Consider the following 22,421-nt stretch of genomic DNA (forward strand, 5'->3'; position numbering starts at 1 on the left):
ATATTTCACCTTGAATGACCAAAATCGAGAGAATGTCGACTTTCACCGGAGAATATCAACAATTGCATTGTCGCTTTTGTGAATATCCGAAATATTTGTTACATTCGATTTGATCTTAATTGATTCGTTGATATTATTATATTTATTCGATATTTTAATATCTTCTGAGTATAGATTATGAGAAACATTAGTGTTTGGAGTACTGGTTAAATGCATACTGGGCAGTGGCACAGAACCTCAAAAAAAAATTGATGTAGGGCATAACGGGCAAATGCATACCGGACAGTGGCACTGACCCTTAAAAAATCATCAGTGTAGGGCATACCGGGTAGTGGCACTTTAGACCTAGAATATACTTCAGACATTTACTAAAGCGACTATGTGATTGTCAACATTCATTGGTTGAACTCGGTATTCCAATTTCGGTCATTTACAATAACATATACACTTAAAAACAGAAGTTTACATTAACTATCAAGCTCACATATATTTTTTATTGATTTAAGTTATTTTAAATTTAGTTGAAAACATGCAGAAAAATAAAATCGTATGTTTTCTATTTATGACATTTATGAATTTCTTTAACATAAGAGACAATTTCTCGTTAACTTAACATAAAAATTTAAACAACACAAATTTTAACCATTAGCAATAACTACGAAAACTAATTAATAATTTATATTTTTAAGATGGAAAAAAATCCATTCCAATTATGAAATGCATTTATTTGGAATCGTTATCATTATGTAATAAGCTCCTACATTTTTTATTCCTTTTATTATATAAGCTTAACTATTTTATTCATGCTTAACTAAATGCAAAATCTTTCTAAACATTTTTTTCATAGAATAAATCTCTTATAATCCTCAATTCTTCAGTCTAAGAACAAATTAATGAAAAATAAATTTATTCGCAAAATAATACCTGTCTTAAAAATTATGATCGAGAGTTTCCAATTACTTCATTGTTCTCCTCTGTCATAAGATATTTTAAAAAATTATATATTTTTTCTGACATGCTGTTCTATGAATGTTAATAATTTATTCTGACATAGGTTGAATTGAAATTTATTAGTATTATTTTTTAGATATTTCAAATGGTTCGAACTCATTGGCAAATATTCGCAAAAGATAAAGATTTCAATTGAGCTTAGACAAAAAAAAATTTATTAAATAATTTTTATCTGATGTCATTTATTTATACATAATATTAAAAGTTTGTACATAGTTTTAAAATTTGAGAAAAAAAGGACCAATTTGGATAAAGTTTTTCTCAGCAGCTGATTGCGAAATATTATAGATTTTTTACGGAGTTACAACTTACCTGTAATTCACAGTATGTGCACCCATTTTACCATTTTTACTGTTGTTGTTGCTGTTGTCGTAGTCCATTAAAGCAAGGGATACGATTGTTCTTGTTTCATCAATGGCCAAGATTTTTAATTTTGCCTCACCCATACCTCAAAACCGTTTATAGGACGGACTTCCATTCATTCATCCACAGATCGTAATTTTGACTTGAATCAAAATTCAGTCCCCCTAGAGGTATGATTTGTTATGGGAACATGGAGGACTTTGTGACCCGACAGATTTAATGGAACCAGTCACCATTTACTACACGAGGAGTCTTCCGATGGCTGGATTCGAACTCCCATTCTCACGATCCATTTCATTGATAAACTGTGAAGAAGAACCTTTACATGATCGACTTTTCCCGTTCTTTGCTAATATGGCTTATTTTTATGATTTTTTTTTTCATCTCCCAACGTCTTCATGCAATATTGAAAAAAATAACGTCAAATAGCAAAATAACGTCAAAATAGCATCATAACAAAAAATTCATTTCCTGGAGAAATAGAAGTAGATGAAATAAAATTTTCTCAACAGTAATTTTATAATGCATTTTCTCTAATTTCATAAGCAAAATCGAATTTTACAATTTCATATGTACAGAAAGTCCAACAGTAGCATCAAAACTTTGGTAAAGGGTTCCTTGGCAAACCGAAATTTTTGATATATGGGATCCCTGATTAAATACAAGTTTTTATAAATAATAAATAAACAGGTTGGAAGGTTTTAAATGATTTCCCAAATGACGATCACGAACTATAACAACAAAAAGATTTAAAAATGTAAGTTTTGAAGAAAAAAAGTTTTTGACTCTTCGTTGATCTAATAGCATTCTTGAAGACCATTATTGAAAAAGTCCACTGTTCCCTTAATGAATTTTTAATGTCCACTTGTGTCTATACGTTTCTATATTTGGATTTTTACACTCATTGTTCATACAGAGAGATAATCTAGATCTAAACTTTCTGGACAACGTTTTTCTTATTTTCCATTTTTTTCATCGATTTTCGTTTTGCGAAATTTAATTTGTGGTAATACTGAGTTGTCTGTAAGCAGAGCCTTTCTTACAAATATATTTAGATTCCTTGACAAACACTGAATGCCATATAAGTTTCAAGAAAAATTTAAAAAGAGAAAAAAATAAATTCCAAAATTTAAAAAAGCAACTTCTATATAATTCTGCACAGAGAAGTAAGAAATAAAATAATGAGTGTAACTTAAAAGTATCGAATTGATATGATTTCGGATAGAATTTTCATTGGCTCTGTCGCACACGCACACTCTTATTTTTAACGACAATTTGTAGGAGTTTGCCTGAATTTTGTTGATACGGTATCCTCCTTCAAAAGCAATCTGGTGCTGCAGTCGGTTAAGGTTCGCTGGTTTTAAACCAGTAAAACCTTAATCGAGCTGGGGAAGTGAGTTTCCTCCTAGAGCGGCTGACAAGACAACCAACGTGAACGCCAGCAAGGTGCAGGTTAAATCTATGGTGGTTGATAGTCCACCTCTCAGTGGTTGTGGTGTGGGAAAGTGGGAGGAACTGTCCACGTCGTCGGAACGAAATGGCGATTATGAAGCATTCCACTCATGGCTGTTGAACACCTTGGCTGGCCATGGTGTGATAGGTGGATAATTGGGCACTTGCACTTTAAGAAGAAGAAGATCTCGAATACCCACACACGTGACCTATTACATCAGCTCCAGTAAGCAGCAAAATGGCGTGTTAAAATTGAGCTAAGTTTCACCTCATAAATTAGAATGTAAATTATTGTTAAATTAATTAACTACAGTGCCATATCACACATCGTATTTGTTGAAATATAACTCTTTCTCGTCTGCTTCTTTCACTAAATTTACATTTATCATTTGTTTATGTATTTTATTGTAACCGTGAAGAATTTTTGTTTTTGTGTACCTGGCAACTTTGATGCATAATTAATTTGTTTATGTTCTATCTTTGTCCTGTACTTGTGTTAAATAAGAAATATAGGGTGAAAAAATTAAAATCTTTGTGTAAGAATATAGAAAGTGTCACTTAAGAAAATTGATACTTGACATGACTCGAAATAGAATTTAAAGAACAGTTGCAAGCGTAAACAAATGACACGTTTTAACAACCTATCAGGATCGATATACCGGCACTACGTCACTTGAAGATATCCCATTATTGCGAAGCAATCATCGGGGTTGGTGAGCGGCAGCGAATAGGGGGATTACCCTTCCATTCATACTTAAAAATATAATTTTAACACTAAATTTAGTATATAATGCATCCTTTTATACAATCTATTAGATTATGCACTGTTATAAATAATTTCTCGAACAGCAGAAATGCGAATGCTATATGAAATTGTCGCTCGCATTATAAAAATAACGTATTCACTTAAAATAAATAATTAGACCCTTGTTATGTTATGAAATAATTAGATCCTAAAATTCGTGATGGAAAATATATATTGTATCAACAATACATACGAGAAGGTCAGTTGCGGTAACATGTGGGAATGACATGATGCGGTCAAATATTGACTTTATATATGGACCATAAAATGAAGAAAACAAGATCATATCTCGATAAACTGTTTCGTTTCGAGTCTAATGAGAGAAGTTATTGCCTGCGTGTTATTGTTTACTGGAAATAAAACGATTCATTATTTAGATAATTAGAATTTCTTTATCACTCGCATAATTTAAAGGGGAAATATACTGGGTAACCTAATGAAGGCTGACAGTTTAGTAAAAAATTTACAGCAGAAAAAAATGGTTAAAAATTTTTATAGAAGTAAAAATAATTTATTAACCGAATATTTTTTATTATTTATTTCTTTAAAAATCATAGATAAATTCGTCCTAGCATTATGCTTTCTTCTTACCAGCAATAGAGAGTTTGTGTTTTAAAACCTTAGGAACATGATAGTATACAGTACATCCAAAAACACGCTAATAACTATAGTTCTGCACATTATTAAAGAATAATTCTTTAGGAACTTCGGTTTTACCTTTTCTGGGAGTAAGTTAGCAACATGTGCTGCATAAGCTATTGCTTCAGCACGAAAATTGAAGACAATTTTAGTATCGTAGATTAACGGATGCACTCTGCCTAACAAAACAATTAGCTCGCTCGGCCTTACCTTAACTTTCTGGGCTGTAAGGTATCGATTTTTCATGAGTAAGTTCACATTTCCAGTAAAATAATTCTAAAGATCTTTAGTTACAAATTCAATTTTCTCAATTTTCTTGCTGAGTAAATTCTCGATTTTGAAACTTACTATTTTATCAAACGCTTCGGTTTTATTTTTAAGAAAATAAGTAAAGCACATGACTGAATAATCATCTACTAATATCAAACAAATATTTCGTCTTATCCATAAACTCAATTCGAATTGTCCCACACATGTCACCACTGCATCAAATCTAAAGTAGATGGATTTTGAGGAATTAAAACTCTAGGATGAGTTTTTCTGGTAATTTTACAAATATGAAATTCGTATTTTAATGCATTATCAACCTTTAAATTTAACAGTTTACACATTTTTCCATGTATTCAGGATTTAAGTAACATGAACTTGCGTGCGATATTACATTTATTTTGCGTTATTCTTAACTTGGTTGCGCTTCCAAATATGTAAATGTTATCTCCATTGAGTTTTAACTTAATTTAGAGTCTTCTATTTGCTTTTAATACCTTTAAAACTACATGTAGAGTGAGCAAAAAAAAAACAAGAAAAATGGAACGAACCAACCTGAATAACTTTTGATCTAATGATCCGATCTTCACGCTCTGGGACTGACTCAAGTTAGAAGATTCAAGGAGATTACCTCAAATGTGCTAATTAATAAGTACGACAATATTTTAAGTTACGAAATCAGACAAAAAAAAACATAATTTCCTTGAATAAGCATACCTTTTTTCAACGGATTCCGATTTCTGATCCTCGAAATACAGGGAATAGGCTCAATCTGGGAAATATGATCCCCTCAGTTTTGTCAGAGGAGAGTAATTCAAAATTTGAATGCGTTAACGTTAATGTTAATTTTATTTTTTACGTTTTCGTACTTTTTAAGCGAATTGAAAAAAAATTTTTGCATACAATTATAAAATTAGTTTATCTAAAGACAATTTCATGCAAAAAATAAATTTTAGTAAAAATTCATTATTTTTTATTATTTTATTTAATAATAGTCGAAACAATTTTGAATTGTAAGGCATGCAACTTTTTACATAATTCTAAAAAATGCAATTTTACATGGCAAAATACAAAAATGAGCAAAATCAGTCAAAATCGGTTTCTGAGATTCAATTTCTCTGGAATTATTCGACCAATTTACCTCACATTTTGCATTTTGCATTGCAAAATTATAATCTTTAAAATGATGCTACAAAATGTATACCTTACTATTAAACAATTTTTCATGCCATCATTCAATAAAATAATAAATAATACATATTTACTAAGAATTACTTTTTGCATGGAATTACCTTCGGATAAACGAATTTTATAGTTGGGTGCAAACATTTTTCAATTCAATTAAAACGTTTTCGAGATATAAAGAAATAAGCGAAAAGTAACATTAACATAAATGGGTCAAAACTTTGGATCGCTCTCCTGACCAAACTATGGGCACCATATTTCTCAGATAGAGGCCACCCCCTCTATATTGGGGGTCAGGAATCTGAAATCAGACTAAAAAAAGGTACGTTTATTCAGAGAAAGTACGTTTTGTATCTAATTTCGTAACATGTCGCCTGCACTTATTAATTAGCATATTTGAGGTCAGCCCCCGAGCCATTAAGATTGAGACCTAGAACGATCATTAGATAAAAAGTTATTCAGGGTGGTCGGGGTTTTCTTTTACGCACTGTACATTCATTAGAAGCGAAAGTTAATACTGAGTTTGAATTGATCTAATATTATATCCTTTCTCCATTAAACAAGTATCTGATAGTAAATTATGACAAAATTCTGAAACATTACTCCGATTAATTTTTGTATTGTTACTCAATGAAATAGTTCAAACAGTTCCAATTCCTTCTGTATTCAGTACTGCTTGCTCGATATATTTTACTGTCACTCAACTCAAGGAATTCAAACCATCTTTACACATATGAGATGTAGCCCCACTGTCCTGGATCCAACAACCATCCACTAGTCCTTGGTGTACTAAGGAAAACACAGCGAAGCACTATTAGATACTAAATTCAGAACAGTTGTTATATAGTTGATTCGCGTATGAGGAAATCATAGCCTACCTGACGTAACATACGCAATCTACCCAATAAGAGAGAATAATAGATTAATTATTATTTTATATTAAAATAAAATAAAATATGTCATTTTACGCAAAATATACACTTTAATTCATTTTAAAAAAATTTGTGCAGAATACTGCCTAGAATAGTTTGTGTTCTCTTTTTGCATCAAAACTCTACTTTTGCATCAAAACTCTTTTTGCATCGAAACTCTCTTTTGTGGAGAAATTTTTTCTTAACATTTTCTTTCCCGGAATTTATTTATTTATTTGCTTATCTTCAAATTTGAATTTTTCCAACTTATATTCTGTTAAATTATTTGATACATATTTTTGCGCTTGGAAAAATAGAAAATAAGCATTATAAAACAAGAGCACTTTATTGGAAAATAATTAGCATATAATTAGTATTTATTTTGCGTAAGCATTGCTCATACTCTTCTTTGTCCCCTTCTCAGTAGTAATAAACAAATCACAAACTTCTTTCCTTTTGATATACTTAATGCAATATTTGAATGACCCCTAAACAGCTGAACTTTTCAGTGTCATTGTGTGTCAAAGTTGTCATCTTATTATGTGTGTTGCAGGTATGTTCGAAGCATGAGGAGGTTTGAGAATGGTGGAAGGTAGTCCGAGGAGGGTGACTGTAACCAACACAAGTATCAAGATTCCTTTGGACCTCTCAGAAGACGAGGAGGGACAACACCCACCCCTGCATACCAAATTCGGTAATTTTCTCCTCTTTTTCTTGATATTTTATGTAAAAAAAAGTAATAGCTAAGTACTTTTTAAATAGAAATAGTCATCTCAAGGTTGCACAATTCCCCAGCCTCCACACTTTCCTCCTCTTCATTTTCAGGGTTTCGGTACATCTTGCTTTTTCACTACGTTTCAGTAAGAAGTCACATGCCAGTAAGTTTCAATTAGAAGTTGGAATATACTGGCGTGGGGAAAAGCAGGATTTGCGGAAACCATGGTAAAAGAGAGTAAGAAAGTGTAGAGACTGGGAAAATTTTGTTGATTTGAAACGTCTATCTCAATTTAGAAAGAGTATAATCTGAGACAATTAAATGAATTTATTTCAAGTACTATTTATTACATTTGATTACGTAGGCTTTCTAACAAAAAACCTACGTTTGTTAACCACTTGCTGAGCATTGACTTATGGTCAACTAGGGTGATCAACTTATAGAAGGGAATGCGTGAGTTATTTTTTTTATCCTATTATTTTCTTGTGCCATGCTTTTTTGTACACATATCATAAAATTCACATTGTTCATATGTTTTTCATTATGTTACAACTAAAAATAAATGCAATTAAATATTTTTAACATGACTTTAAATTTTATTTAGAAGGTTCTCCGTGTATTTTGAGATCCAGACTGACAGAACGAATGACAATTTGTAAAATAAATTAAATATTTAACTGATTAGTTTCAAAAAACAAAATTGCGTATTTTGTTAATGATGAGTGCCAGTGTTTTATTATAATAATTTCTTAAAATATCTGTACATAACACTGGTATGTGCAATTAGGTACTTGCTCTTCAAGAAAAAGAAGATCACAAATTCCCACATATATGACCAATGATGTCAGCGCCAGCTGATAGCTTATAAGCAAAACGGCGTGTTAAAGTTGAGATAATTTTCTTCACTTAAGTTGAAATGTTAATTAACGTGATCCTAATATGGTGCCGTATCACACAATAATTTTTTGAAATCAATTTCTTTCTCGTCTTTTTCCATTTCTTAGCTTAGATTTGTTATTTGTTTTGTGTATTTTATTGTGACCGTGATATATTTTTATTTTGTGTACCTGGAAACTTCGATACATAGTTAGTTTGTTTATGTTCTACGTGGCTTCGAGCCTGTCTTTGTGTTTAAATAGGAAATATTTAAAGAAAAATTGAAATCTTTGTGAAAGAATCTCCGTCAAAGATTATAGAATGTGTCACTTAAGAAAAATGATACTTGACTGGCTTGGCTCACTAGAAATAAACTGAAAGAACACTTCCCAACGTAAAAAAATTCCACGTTTCGACAACCAATCAGGATCGAGATACAACACTACATCACTTGAAGGTATCCTATTAAAAAACTTAACATTATATTTATTTCAACATTTTAAAATTTTCATAAATTTTAGTGGTTGCTAAAGAATATACACAAGAGAACACTTGACACCCTTTAAAGAGAATTTCTTTCCAATGTAGTCCATTGCCTAGCAACCATGTGGAAGGAGGAATCCAGTTTAAACAGAGAAGTTCACCAGACTCTTTTCTAGCAAAGGAAAAGAATGTGATGAAATTCCTTTTGAGCAGTGGGTTAGTTGCCAAAATACTCCCTAAACAACCCAGACTGTTCCCTTATCAAAAACAATTTTAATATAAAATTGGAAAAATTAAAAAAAGTATCACAAAATTAATAAAACTAGAAAAAATTTAATTCATAGTTTGTCAACATATAATTTATAAAATTAAGAACAATTTTAATGTATAGTATAGGAAATTAGAAAGAAATTTACATATGTAATTCATAAAATTTTCGTCGTTTTTAACAAAATCGTTTTCTGGGAAATGATTAGAACCAGCATTTCATGAAATTGAGGAAATTCCTCACTTCTTATGAGAATACGAAATGCGCCAAAAGCGTTAAGCTGAGTGCAGAATATCGATTAATACATTGCAATATATTAATACATGCCAATATACAAATATATTAATACATACCAATTTTGGAAATACAACAAAAATTAAAAGGTGTTTGAGCAATTAAATTTTCATATCGCCAAGTTAGCTCAGGACAATTGCTTGATGAGACGACGAATGAGGGCTTAAACAAACCAACTTAAATGCCATTCTCACTGCATGTGATCCATGCACCTCCAATCACCATCGACAGATAATGGAAACATGATTGGTTAAAAATAGTTTCCTGCGAAAAACTTACCAATCAGGTTCTTTCTCTTGTTCGACACTGATTTGAGATGCTTGAATCACATGAAGTATGAACGGTCTCTAACCTTGCAAATCGTTTTAAAATCAGATTACGGAACATTGGAAAACTCACAGGATGCAATTGATGACACATGAGTGACATTACATCAAGTATTTGACAGTTCACGTTTCGTCAGAAATCATGTAATTTCCTGATGTAAAAAATAACGACAGGTAGCTTTTCGATAACTAAATCATCAAAAAAGACAGTTAATTTCTAAGAGTGTTGATTACAAAAATTAATTATTGTTTAAACCAAATGCATCAATGATATTGAATAACTTTTATGGTAATACTAAAAATTATTGTTATTATTATTTTGTAGATAACTTCAAAAAACATGAAACCGAACCGTCCGACGGAAGTCCATGTGAGTCCAGGTGGAAGAAACTCCGCACCACTGTTCAACTGGGCAATGCTGTTACTCACCATAGAAAACCACCCCTCAAAAGGGAGGATTCTTTTCTAAAGCGTTTCTCAACGCGACCTCCAAACATAATCCTTTGTGACAAAGATCCGGCAAAAGCTCACAACTGGATATACCGTGTCGCCAGGGCAACAGTTCTCAATCCGGACGAATCCCTCAAGTTCTGGTGGTTGTGGCTCGTAACGTTCTGTGGCCTTTACAATAGCTGGACTCTTATTGTCCGGCAAGCCTTCCCGGAATTACAAGAGGCCCACACTGTACTCTGGAAAGTGCTCGATGGGTGTTCGGATGCTGTGTACTTTTTGGATATCGCTGTGCAATTTAGAACTGGATATCTGGAACAGGGTATCATGGTTCGCGATGCGACTCAGCTGGCTAAACACTATGTTATGTCACGTGATTTCTTCTTAGATGTCGGGGCTCTTCTCCCTCTCAGCTATATACCCAGTTTAGGAGAATCTCCACTACTACGTTTTCCAAGGTAATCTTATAATCAAAGTTTTTTATGTACACTAAATCAATATAATTTTATTTTGTCAGACCTGAAGTGAAAAACTTACGATGCATCACTTTTGAGAGACGTGTGGGGAGAAATTGAAGATACCCAAGTCGAAATATTTTACTGTTTTCCATTGAGGGATCAATATAATCTTGATGGTAACCATAAGTAATTCCATCATGAACCACTATATTTCTGGATGGTAACCAACATAAGTAACCATTTACCCAATGTAGGAATTCGGACTGATTTATGATGGCCCAACAAAAGAATAGCTACAAATTTTGATGGTTTGTTCATGTTGAACCATCAGAAATTTCCGGGTCATTTTTTGACATATTTCTAACCCTTTTATTCAGCCAACTAAATTTAAAAAGACAGCAAAAAAGAAATGAACTTTAACTAATGCAAATAAGACATTTACATACCTAAATAAGTTGATACATGAAGCAACTTTCATGAGTAGTCCCGATACACTGAGACCGAGTTGTAGCGTCGTAAATACGAGTCGTAATACGCGTCGTAAATCTGTCTTTTACCGATGCTGTCAGTTTCAACATGGAAGTATTTCTCGATCCCACTTCACAGTTTATGGTGTATCTGAAATAAAATTATCTTTCATTTAACTAAACTTTGGGATAATGAGAAACTTCGCACCAAATACTGGTTAAAGATTCACCCAGTTTTCTTACATTATAAGTGACCATGAAAATAAAATATTTTCGTATCTTATACAAATTATTGACTAAAGTTACTCTTACAAAATATTTTGAAAAATCATTCACTGTACACCTATTCCAGAAATGCCTTTTAACAGTTTAGATGTGAAAAATTAGACAGAGAAAAATATATCTGCAGTTTTAAGTCATATAATTATTGAAAATATCGCTGATAACATACCAGGAAAAAAACATTTTGAAACTCAAACATACATTTTTAAACATATTCTCTTCTTTACTAATCATCAACATAATATCACGTATAAACAAACCAACCATGGCTGACTGATGATAAAGCCTTTGATAAACTTTTAAAATAGCGTCCGTCTTTTCCATGCGACCTTTGTGCCGCTTTCGATTTTGATTGGTAGTCACGAATCACGTGTTTAAACAGTCGCTATTTTGTTGACTGGTTTGAACGATGAAGTATCATTGTACTCGATCTGTTTTTTTTTCGATTTTCGCTTTTCTTTTTACGTAATTTGTTTCATGCTTTTAAATTAATAATGACAAATTGTTGCGAATTAGGGTGTTCCAATGAGTCAAAATTAGACTTTAAATTATATCGCTTACATGTTGAAGATCGCAATAAAGAACGATGGAAATTATGGCTGCATAGAACTGGCAGAGATAAATGGATTCCAAACGATACTAAGTACGATAAAATTTTATAGTAAGGAAAGATTTTTTTAAAAAAGGTAATTGTTCCGTTTAGAATAGAAACTCAGGCTTTCTACATTGTGAGTTGCGGCTACAAGAGAGTCACCAAGATGGCGGCGTGTTGCTACTTGATTTACGTATCCAGGGCTTTAACTGACAAGAGTAAAAACTCCTTCCAAATCTTCAATATGCAGGGAGCTTAGTAATTTATCAGTACGAAATCTTATATCCGAAAGTACATTATTCAGAAGGATCCTTTTTCTGAAAACGTCTTAACAATGAATTCCGATTTATGGAATCATATGATTTTAAATATGTTTAATGGAATTGAATGGTTTTAAATTGCTAAAACCAGTGTGAATTCATTCTAACAACAGTGATATTAATTAAACTTTTTAAAAAATTCTCCATTTCATTGCATGTTATTAGAATTCTGTGGCAGTAAATTGTATTTGGTGATAATCTTCCATAAGACCTAACAATTTATAAGACAAAGCATAAAGCACGAGAATTTAAAAATTACTGTTATCCGGGGTTACTTAGTGACAAGCACGTTGCGGTGTTAAATAGCTTTCATCATCAACAACAAAAGTTATTTTTTTTGCAAATCTCAGAGAAAGTATAAGGTTGTAAAACAGCTGTCATATCAGTGATAATTTATACTTGTTGACCTACTAAAATTTTTAGTTGATTGTGTTTCGTTTGCTCTCAGCGATGATCTTTGTCACATCTCATCTGAAGTACATATTTACAGTATCCATCAACTAATATAACATTCTAAATTCCTTGCATAATGAACATATTTCAGTTAGAAATTTAAAGCTTTATAATTTGCAGTTTATTTTATATGTTATGATAACCAACGGCATTGAGAGTTAAGATGGTGACTCTGTGTTAATTTTTGGTTAAGTGTTGATAAAAAATGAGGGCGGTAGTCCAAACTGTGAAGATAAACTGATGTGGACAGTGTTTGGTATCGCACCAATATGTGATGTACCTTACTTAACTGTGTAGTACGGTAATGGCTCTACTTTGTTGCTTTGCACATTTTGTTCTTCCAATATTTTCTCACATTATTTTTGGTTTGCGTTTTATATTTATTAAATTTATTTTATTAAATTTATTTTATTTTATTTAAATTATATTTTTATATGCTAATAACTGTTTATATATTGTTTACATTTAATTTTTATTACATTTATTATTATGACATAAATAATATTTTTTTAAAAGTGTTTTGCAAACATTTTTGCAGCGCCGTCTATCGATCCGTAAAGTTAACTGTGTAGTTACACAGTTAAATAAAGTGGATCGCATATTGGGATAATCCGGCACCACAATATCAATAAAAAATGTAAAGAAAAATGCCTGATCCAATGATGAAACAGAAAGAACTAATACGTATTTTGCTGTTTACTATTTTTAGCAAACTGTCCGCTAGACGGATGCTTGCAGATACCCTTTTTGTTCACGCAATGTGCAGGGATGAGATTAGCCAAAAGGCAAAAAAGCTGAATTTCCACGATACTAAATTTTACGCAAGCGCAACCCTTTAACAATAAATTCCAGACAGTTTAAGGTAATAAATAATGTGTTGACATACAATTGTGTACTAATCAATTATTATATAAATGATTACATTGATACTTAATATTTAGTGAAAATAGAAATTTCCAATTGAAAAAATAAAGCTGGAAATTATATTTTTCCTCAGTTCACATAAGAGACAATTATTACTTGAAAAACTACCTGGTTTAGCAAATTAAAACTACTGAGAATACACATTAAAATTTCATTTCTTTTAATAAATACTGTTATGTGATTTATAGCAAATATATCAGTAATATTACTTTTTAAATTATATTCGGAAAAAAAAAACTTTAACAATGGACCGAATCATTATGTTCATATTATAGTCTAATCTAACTAGAGCCCTCTGAAACATATCAATAACAGTGAAGTAGAAATATATAGTAACTCCTTAACATACAAAAATTGCTATTTTAGTTTGAAAAATTACATGACAATCAGCAACTGTTTAGATAATGGTTTTTTATTTAATAAGAATTTTGCATTTTATAGCATAAATAACGGCAATTATAAATAAAATTTTGATGATGAGTTAATTAACTCTTTTTCCAAAAAAAAATTTTTATTAAATCTCTTTTTAAGTGATTGCTTTTGTTTGTTATATCTTTTATGTTTGCTATATTAAGTCGTTAATCTATCTTCAAACATCTTGTGACAAATCCTATTTTTTCTTCCTTGCAAAGCACAGAATGTAAGTTTTGAATATATTCCCTTCCAGTTTCTCTGATGTTGTAACACTTACATATACTAATAATCGTAGTTAGAAAAACAGTCACCTTTATAGTAACTAATTTTTAAAAAAATTTACTTCTTACAAGAATCGCGATAGTTGATATTAAAATTGCGTGAATATGAATAACAATTATGGATTTTGAAATCACATGAATATGAAACTAGATATACGATTTTGAAAATGAGAAAATACAAACTGGGATATAGAATTTTTAAAACGCGTAAATACAAATCACGATTCATAATTTTTAGATCGCGTAAATACGAATCATGATGCGTAATTTTTAGATTGCATAAATAAGAATTATGATGCATAATTTTTAGAATGCGTGAATGCGAATCCCAATGCCTTATTTTAAAATCACGTATAAATGAAAATCAATGTTTGATATTATAAACAGCATGAGCAAATCAAGACATTGAATTTTAAACTTGCGGGAATACGAATCGCTTCATAGGTTTTTAAAAAGGCGTAAATACGAAGCACAACGTACAATATTCAAATCGCGTGAATAAGAATCTCAACACGCAAATATGAAAAGCTATGTTTGATATTAAAATCGTGTGAATAAGAATCGAGATATTGGCAGACTCCAGGCTTGGGACCTCTAAATGGCTTGTCAGAAACAGCGTCGTTTGAACTACAAAAATCGGATCTATCTGGAGGGCGGGTAAAAAATTCGGAAAATCTTATCTGCTGCGAGTAAAAGGGGAGAAAATAGCTAAAATAAGTAAAAATGAGAAAGGATTGGTAGCTATGTAGTTTGAATTTTGTGTTTCTCTTTGAAAATGGGTGAGTTTTCTGAAAAAGCGGAATACTTATAAAAAAAAGTGAAATTTTTAGAAAAATCTGAATTTTTGAAAAAAAAGCTGAAATTCAAGAGATAAAAGTAAAAAAAGCGGAAATCAGCTAAAAAGCGGAAAAATCTCATCCCTGACGTGCGTATGGTTGACTGAATGTAAACAATAACAAACTTCCTAAAACCGGAAGAGATTTAGAAAACTGCTAGTGTATCCTTCCGCTTATGTTTTGCTTACGAAGACATGTGTGAACAGGCTTAATATTCTAGGAAGTTTAATTATTTGGACTCATATTTAAATTTACGCTTAAATTTACCATTCATCAGAGTCCTCAAACAGGTCGTGCGCTTAAAACAAATTTAACAAAATTAGTATCACAGCATAAATAAAGTGTAAGGTTTGCCATGTTTTGAGTGTTATCCCTTATTTGGCTATAATTGTGTAAAACAGCGCCGTTTGTTATATTTTGGGTAGCATCGTAGCAAGCATGCGGAGTCTTCCAAATTCATTTGTTGTTTATTTAGTTGAAAGTTAAATTGAAAGAACGCGTTATATTGAAAACACTATAAATATACCAATATTGCATGGAGCGTTTTTTCAAGCTTAGGCATAAAATTTTGTCGGAAATAGTAATCCGGAAGTCTTACGGCGAATTTTGACACAGCGCCATCTGCGCTTTGTTTTACACGGTCAACCATCCGTTGGACATCATTGGACCAGCAGATTTTGTCGGGTGACGTCGAAGCAATTTTTAGTGACGCCGAAGCAATTTTTTTAAATCTCTCCTTACCATCTGAAATAAAGTTTTATTCATCAACCTAAAGAGAGTAGTGTAATTATTATTGTAAAATAATCACTCTATAAGAAATTTGAAGTTAAAAAATGAAGTCGCATTACAAGTACTTTATACCGAAATGGTATACTGAAGTACAATAGACCACTCTTGGTTCTTGGTGCTTCATTTCACCCAGAGAACTATTTGGCGCACTTTTTTACTATTTGGCGTAAACTATCTGCCACCTTTCTTAGTATTTAATAACATTAAAATTAGTTATTACAGTAGGATATGAAACTCATAAAAGTCAATACAGTTGGCTACAAAAAAGAGTACAAATTCATAAATTTATGATGTATACTAATTCTTAAAATACAATTAGTTAGTAAATCAAACTTAAACCTATCCCAGAAGAAATACTAAGACGAATTCAAACTAGGTTTAACGAAATCGAAGCAGATAAAAATAATACATTACAAAATCCTTCAATACAGTTCACAGAAATTTAAAAATTAAGATGTAGTTATTCTCATTGCACAACTAAAACGAAGCTTAATTCCGTCCCTCCCCCGTAGTGGTCATTCGGGGGGGGAGTGGATGACCCAAAGTGCGCGTTTGTAACTGCTCAGTAAGAAAATAGACACCCAGTACAGAAACTCGCCTACTGTGAATGGCAACACTAAGCATCGAGAGCCAAGGAGGTCTTATACGAATTTATTTTAGGTTTGGGATGGCACAAAAGGGTGCCAGATGTAAGGTGCTGTACGCGCAGAGCAGCAACCCCGTAACAATCGAAATCAGCTTCCTTCTGGAGGCCGAAAGTAAAGTTTATTGAGTTAAAGCGAATTACAAATTACAGGCAAAGGTTAGACATGTTCACAATGCCATCAAATTCAGAGTAGAATAGAAAAATAAAAAACAATACAAATAGCAAAACAACAAGAAACGTATTTACAGACGTAAAGTTGACGTAATTATAACATATTTACAAAGCTATTTACAAGGTGAAGACACAAGATCTATTTGCATGACTATTTCAACGAATTAGTTTGATTTCAATTTTTTTCTTCTTCTAACCATAATTATCGCTCTTTTGTAATTGGGTTTAAAAATCAAATTTCTTCTAGAAAAATAAATGTATTTTTTTACCTGGAACAGACATGATTAAGCATTTATTTTTCGCCCCGAAAAATGATAATGAAATTAATTTTTTTAATGAAAATTTGCTTTTTTAATTAAGAAGTTATAGAGTTACTATTATTATTATACAATATTTATTAATTTAAAATAAACTTATTTATTAAAAAATTATTTCTTACCATTTATATGATCATTATATCAATATTAAATACATATGTTGCATCAACTAGGCTATAGAAGAATCAAATCTTTAAAAAAGTTTTCACTCTGATATTTTAAACTCTTCTCCCTCTTCTAAAGCCAGTGGGAGATTTTTCGTATCGTCAAACATTTAAATCTCATTCCCTCAAAAGTATTTGGGAGTGTGAATGCCATTCAACGTGTCGAAAAATAAACAAAAATTTCAAAACCGATACTCCAGGAAAGAGCCATAACGACATTCAACGGTACAAAACTTTTTTATTGGCAAAATATCAGGAGATACTTTTTGATTCTTTCGTTATTTCCTTGTGGAATACAGACGATTATTTTCATCGCTCCGAAATCGTCTGCTCGGAAAATTGAAGAAAAAATCGGTAGCGCTTTGTTGACATTTAAGTTTCAAATACTACTAGGAAAGAAGGAATCAACATTTTCTCTGTTCGCTGCCTTTCTTTCTTTAATTTTTTTTCTTCTTTATCGAACTTTCTGAGCTTGAAAACTAGTACCATAAATAGAAAACGTCGAAGAGTAGTGAAGCAGAAATGGAAAAGAAAAGCTTTGTGTCCCTCTCAAAAAGAAATTAAATTGCTTATATTCAAAAGAAAATATTCTTTTTAATATGCATATTTCATTGTAGATAGTTATAGCCTTACGATATCGTCTGACTTTTACGAATATATTTTATTAAAACAAAACAGAACGATTTTGATGGTAGGAAAATAGACGGGAAAATGCAAGCAGCGAGTTTCTTTTATTTGCAATAAATCATTTAAATGGGGATATAAAAACATATTGCTATGTAGTAAGTATAAAAGAATTGTGAAAGGTTAATATGGTAATAAAGAAGATAATTGCTTAGACGAGTGGAAAATATATTCGAAATTGTAGTTTTTCCTTTAATCGAATAGTTAGGAATGAAGGGTTAGTTTAATAAGGATTAGTTTAATAAAGATCAAATCAATACGTAGATATGTTTTAAAAATTTATATTTTTAAATCAATTATTATAAAAATCTTGGCCAAAATATATTAAGTGTTAAAACGAGAACTTTTCAAGAGTAAAAACTCAAATCCATAAATCTAAAATTTCCCGTATTTAAAAGCGAATTTTATAAACATTCTAAATTTAAAGTTTCAAATTTACGGATCATTTTTCACTTTTATTTGTTATTGTTAAAAAAAGGTTCAGCTTTGAACTTATTGCTTATATGTTTCCTAAGTTACGTATCGGAAAATACCTGCACTGAATTTTGTCAAAAATGCACTTTCTAAAATAAAGCAGCCACAAAAGTATGTTCGGTTTTTTCAAAAAAAAACCTAGATTTGGTATTGAATTTTCACAAAGGAGTATCATTTTTTAATGAAATAACATCTTTTGTTGGCACACTGTGAGTTTAATCTGACGTGCACTAATTTCTTACGCAATAACAAAAATAAAATCTCTTCGTCGTGCAAAGAGAAAAACTGGGGTAAAGTTACAATAAAAGTTTCTTAAAAAAGAAAAACTGGTGTAAAGTTACAATAAAGGTTTCTTAAAAAAGAAAAACTGGGGTAAAGTTACAATAAAAAAACAACTTCGATCCAATTATCAGATGATTATATTTTGTACTTCAAAAGCATGTTCAATATGTTTTGTTTTATCTAGCTTTTACTTTTGTCAACATGTTGGTTGTGTTGTGACCAAGATTCGAAATTCTTGGTGATCCATTAATTTCGAGCCCGAAATTCCAGCCACCACACAATAATAATCCGTAGTTCATGGGACCAGCAATCAACGCAGAGGAATAGTGTGCTGTTTTAGTTTTTCGATTTCCTGTTATGGTCTGCGTTTTTGTTCACAAAATAACATATTTTATAACAATTCTTACGCCGACCGGCCTGTGTAGGGGTTAGGGAACTGCCTTTGCATCAAAAAGGTTCTGTGTTCGAATCCCGGGCGAGTCATGGCTGTTCTTTCCTTCTCTGTACTATCTGTCCTTACCGTGGGAGCAACGTTGGCCCACCTAATATGGTGCCCCTGAAAGAGTGGTCAACAAATCTGCCCTTCCGGTGCCTATATGACCTAGATCATTATCCAGGTGGGCATTGGAAAAAATAAATAAGTAAATAACATATGTTACATTGTACATTCGTTTCGTTGTAATTTCTCACTTAAATTTACTTTATTAACTCTTTTCAGAAATAAAAATGTAATAGAGAAGTGTAAAGGAACCAGATGAAGTGTTTATTGACTAATAATGTCTGTTAGTTACTGATCTCTTGAACCAGTGACTAAATTTTCTAAATTTCTACCCCTGATTTTGACCATAGCCACTAAATCAAGGTCTCTCAGTAACTTTGCGACGTCATCACAGAAGTGCTCGGAGGGCATATTTGTATTAAGAGAAAATTATAATAAATGCTCAAATCTTTCATGAGCTGAGTACAATATTTTTGCTTTAACTAATTTACAAGTACTTAAATATTTGTAAGTGGTGAATTTTTCGCTTTTATTAGAATAATAATTAGAATTAAATTATTAGAATAATTTATTAGAATTATGCATTTCATTATAAATCAAAATATAAATAAACATTTAGGACTATTTGATGTTGTTATGAAACAATATTAATTGCATGTCATAAAAGGAAAGGTTTTTTACAAAAATTCTTACAAATAAAACTCCACAACTTATCTAAATCTAAATAAAATCAAATTTGATTTTAACTCCTCAATGATTAAGGGATCAAAGTATCATCAGAACAATTTTTTTTTTCAAATAAAATTAAAATAAACAACCTTTTAGTTGCATGACCTGCACATTTTAATAAAAATCAATGAATTTTCAAAACTTAATAATATGACTCAAATTTTTTTTTAATTTTGAAAATGTATAAAACTCTTCCACTTTTTAAATCTTTAAAGCTTTTGATTTTTTTTCTCAAAAAGAAACTTTTTTTTTGCACGCTTTAAGATTCCTGCTGTAAATCTGAGCATTCGATTTGCTTATACATCAATTATAACAATTTCTATAGTTCCCTTTATTTTATTTTATAACCGTCGTTGAACAGCTGTTCTAATTTTTTGGGTTTACGACCAGAATCCAGAAGACAAGCTAGCTCCAGGAATTAAGTATTGGGAGAAATTTGCCTTCGTGGAGGAATTTTTGATGGAGCATGGTTAGCCTGATGGAGACTGAAAAAGAATCTAACCCATGATCTGTCTACCACTGAGCATATTTTACGTCGGCACAGTGACTGATGCGAGCCGGGTGCGGATTTGTATCGACCAGACTTCGATGGGATACGATCTCGGTTCGCTTTATTGGAAGGCGAACACTCTATCCCCTGAGCCACCATCGCTCATGGTTCCCTTTATATAAAACTGAAATGAAAAAATTTAAAAAATATCAAATGCACAGATATCAATAACATGACGTAAAAATTTTAATAACATTCAAAACGCTTATTCAATGCATAATTTGATTTTAGGCTGATTATGAAAAAAAAAATTACCTTAAAGTTCCATCTTCAACATAAAAAAATCGAAGGAGAATCGAATCAGAAATAGGGATTTAAATAACAGGTAAACGTAAAAAAAGGCGTGCATGTGAAAAAATTTTGTTTTTGCTGGAAAAACCACTGCCTTTTTTCTAAAAAACGCTCAAAACTTCATAAATAATGCAGATAGACAAATAATTTTTTTTCAGCGTGTTTGGAATTATTTGAAAATCTAACAGAAGCAATAAATTATTTTTCAATACTTTTGCCTATATTTGGTTAATGTGATTCCATAAAGTTAAACTATGAAATCTAATAACTAATTTTTAATTGTCTGAAAAAATCATTTACGACTTCGTCACAAGATACACTAAAGCAATTTGTCTCTGTTAGAAGGAATGTGTAATGCTATATGAAGCATGAACAACAGTTTCATTAAAACTCATTTAAAATTATTACCCAAAAGAATTTAAGTGACTAACAATAACTAAATTCCAATTTATTATTTTTTTGTTATTTGTATAGGAATTTTTCTGTATTCTAGAAAAATATTTGTGAAATTTAAATCAGATAATAGCATACTATCATTAAGAATAAATTAGCTTCAAGCGCCAGTCAACATGGTTATTAAAGTTTTCTTTCTTTTAGAAATAAAATTAAACTGTTTATGTTAGTAGTTTCTTAAATAATAAAAGTTTAGCTCTTTAATGACATCTGTAATTTATTTTCGAGGATAGTTTTGTATTTGGTTCGAATTCATAATTACTTAAACAAGCAAATGATGTTTGAATTTCTTTCATTTTTTGGCAAAAATTTTGCAAAGTATGAATGTTTTGCTAATTTTATATTTTAATATTTACTAACAAGTAATAATCAGTACCCGAAGCATTGTAATTCTTAAATACGATTTTCTTTCATTATGTAATAAGAATCTCTGGCTGCTGTCAATAAGCGGGAGGGTGACCACTTTGATCAGCCTGTGTAGAGACCGTGTGTGCACGGTATCGGTCTTCGTTCAACTGTACTACCGTCGGTCTATCAAATCAGGGGAGCCATCCCCTCTGCAGGGGATCAAAATTGCGATGTCATGTCTTCGGATTATCCTTAGGGATGTTTCCCAAACCGTCACCAATAGCCCATTGAGCAGCTCTAAGTGTGACGTAAAATAAAGTACCTTCCTACCTACCTAAAATTGGCGGCTACTCAATAAAAAACTACTATTGTGACGTCACTGAAAGACCTTGGTGATCTCAACGGCCTTATTTCTCGGTTACTATGTTCTGATCCACAAGGCAAATCTTAAGTACATATTAAAATTGATAACAAGTTTAAACATGAAGTTTTGCTCTTCAACTTAACTAGATTAGTAAACTAATTGTCCCTATCATGACCCATCACCATTCCTAGAGCTCTATCTTCGAACAGTCATGGTAGGAATGCCACGTAATTTTGACCCTGTCAGACGACGTGGACAGCGCCTGCGCTAATATAGCTTTCTCAGCACATCAAGTTTCAACTTTGTATTTGCATTCCTGCGATCTTTGGAGTGGCTCACACGGTATTTTTTTACAATAACAGTTAAGAATTCTGGGACTTATAATCGAATGTTTCTTTTATTTCACCGTACTCTTTGTGCATACATTTCATTTGGAACTTCGTAATTTTAAGTTTCTAATTCTAATAGTTTATAGAGAGATAAATCCAGGATGCATTATCAAAATAATTTACAATAATCGTATTTTCAGATACTTCTAGTTTAAAAACAATAACCTTCATATTTATTTTAAAATATTTAATGAGAAAT

At 31.3% G+C, this 22,421-nt stretch overlaps 1 protein-coding gene across 1 annotated transcript in view; it reads left to right on the forward strand.

Moving 5' to 3' along the window:
* LOC107445401 (uncharacterized) overlaps positions 1 to 22,421 on the forward strand; it is a 211,537-nt gene that overhangs the window by 77,486 nt on the left and 111,630 nt on the right. The window contains exons 2-3 of the mRNA XM_043039647.2: positions 7,187 to 7,327; positions 9,921 to 10,503. Coding sequence (XP_042895581.2) covers positions 7,216 to 7,327; positions 9,921 to 10,503 — 695 coding nt within the window. The 5' untranslated portion in view covers positions 7,187 to 7,215. The remainder of the gene's footprint in view (positions 1 to 7,186; positions 7,328 to 9,920; positions 10,504 to 22,421) is intronic.

Source organism: Parasteatoda tepidariorum, chromosome 5 (assembly GCF_043381705.1).
Source record: "Parasteatoda tepidariorum isolate YZ-2023 chromosome 5, CAS_Ptep_4.0, whole genome shotgun sequence".
Taxonomy (NCBI): Eukaryota; Metazoa; Arthropoda; class Arachnida; order Araneae; family Theridiidae; genus Parasteatoda; species Parasteatoda tepidariorum.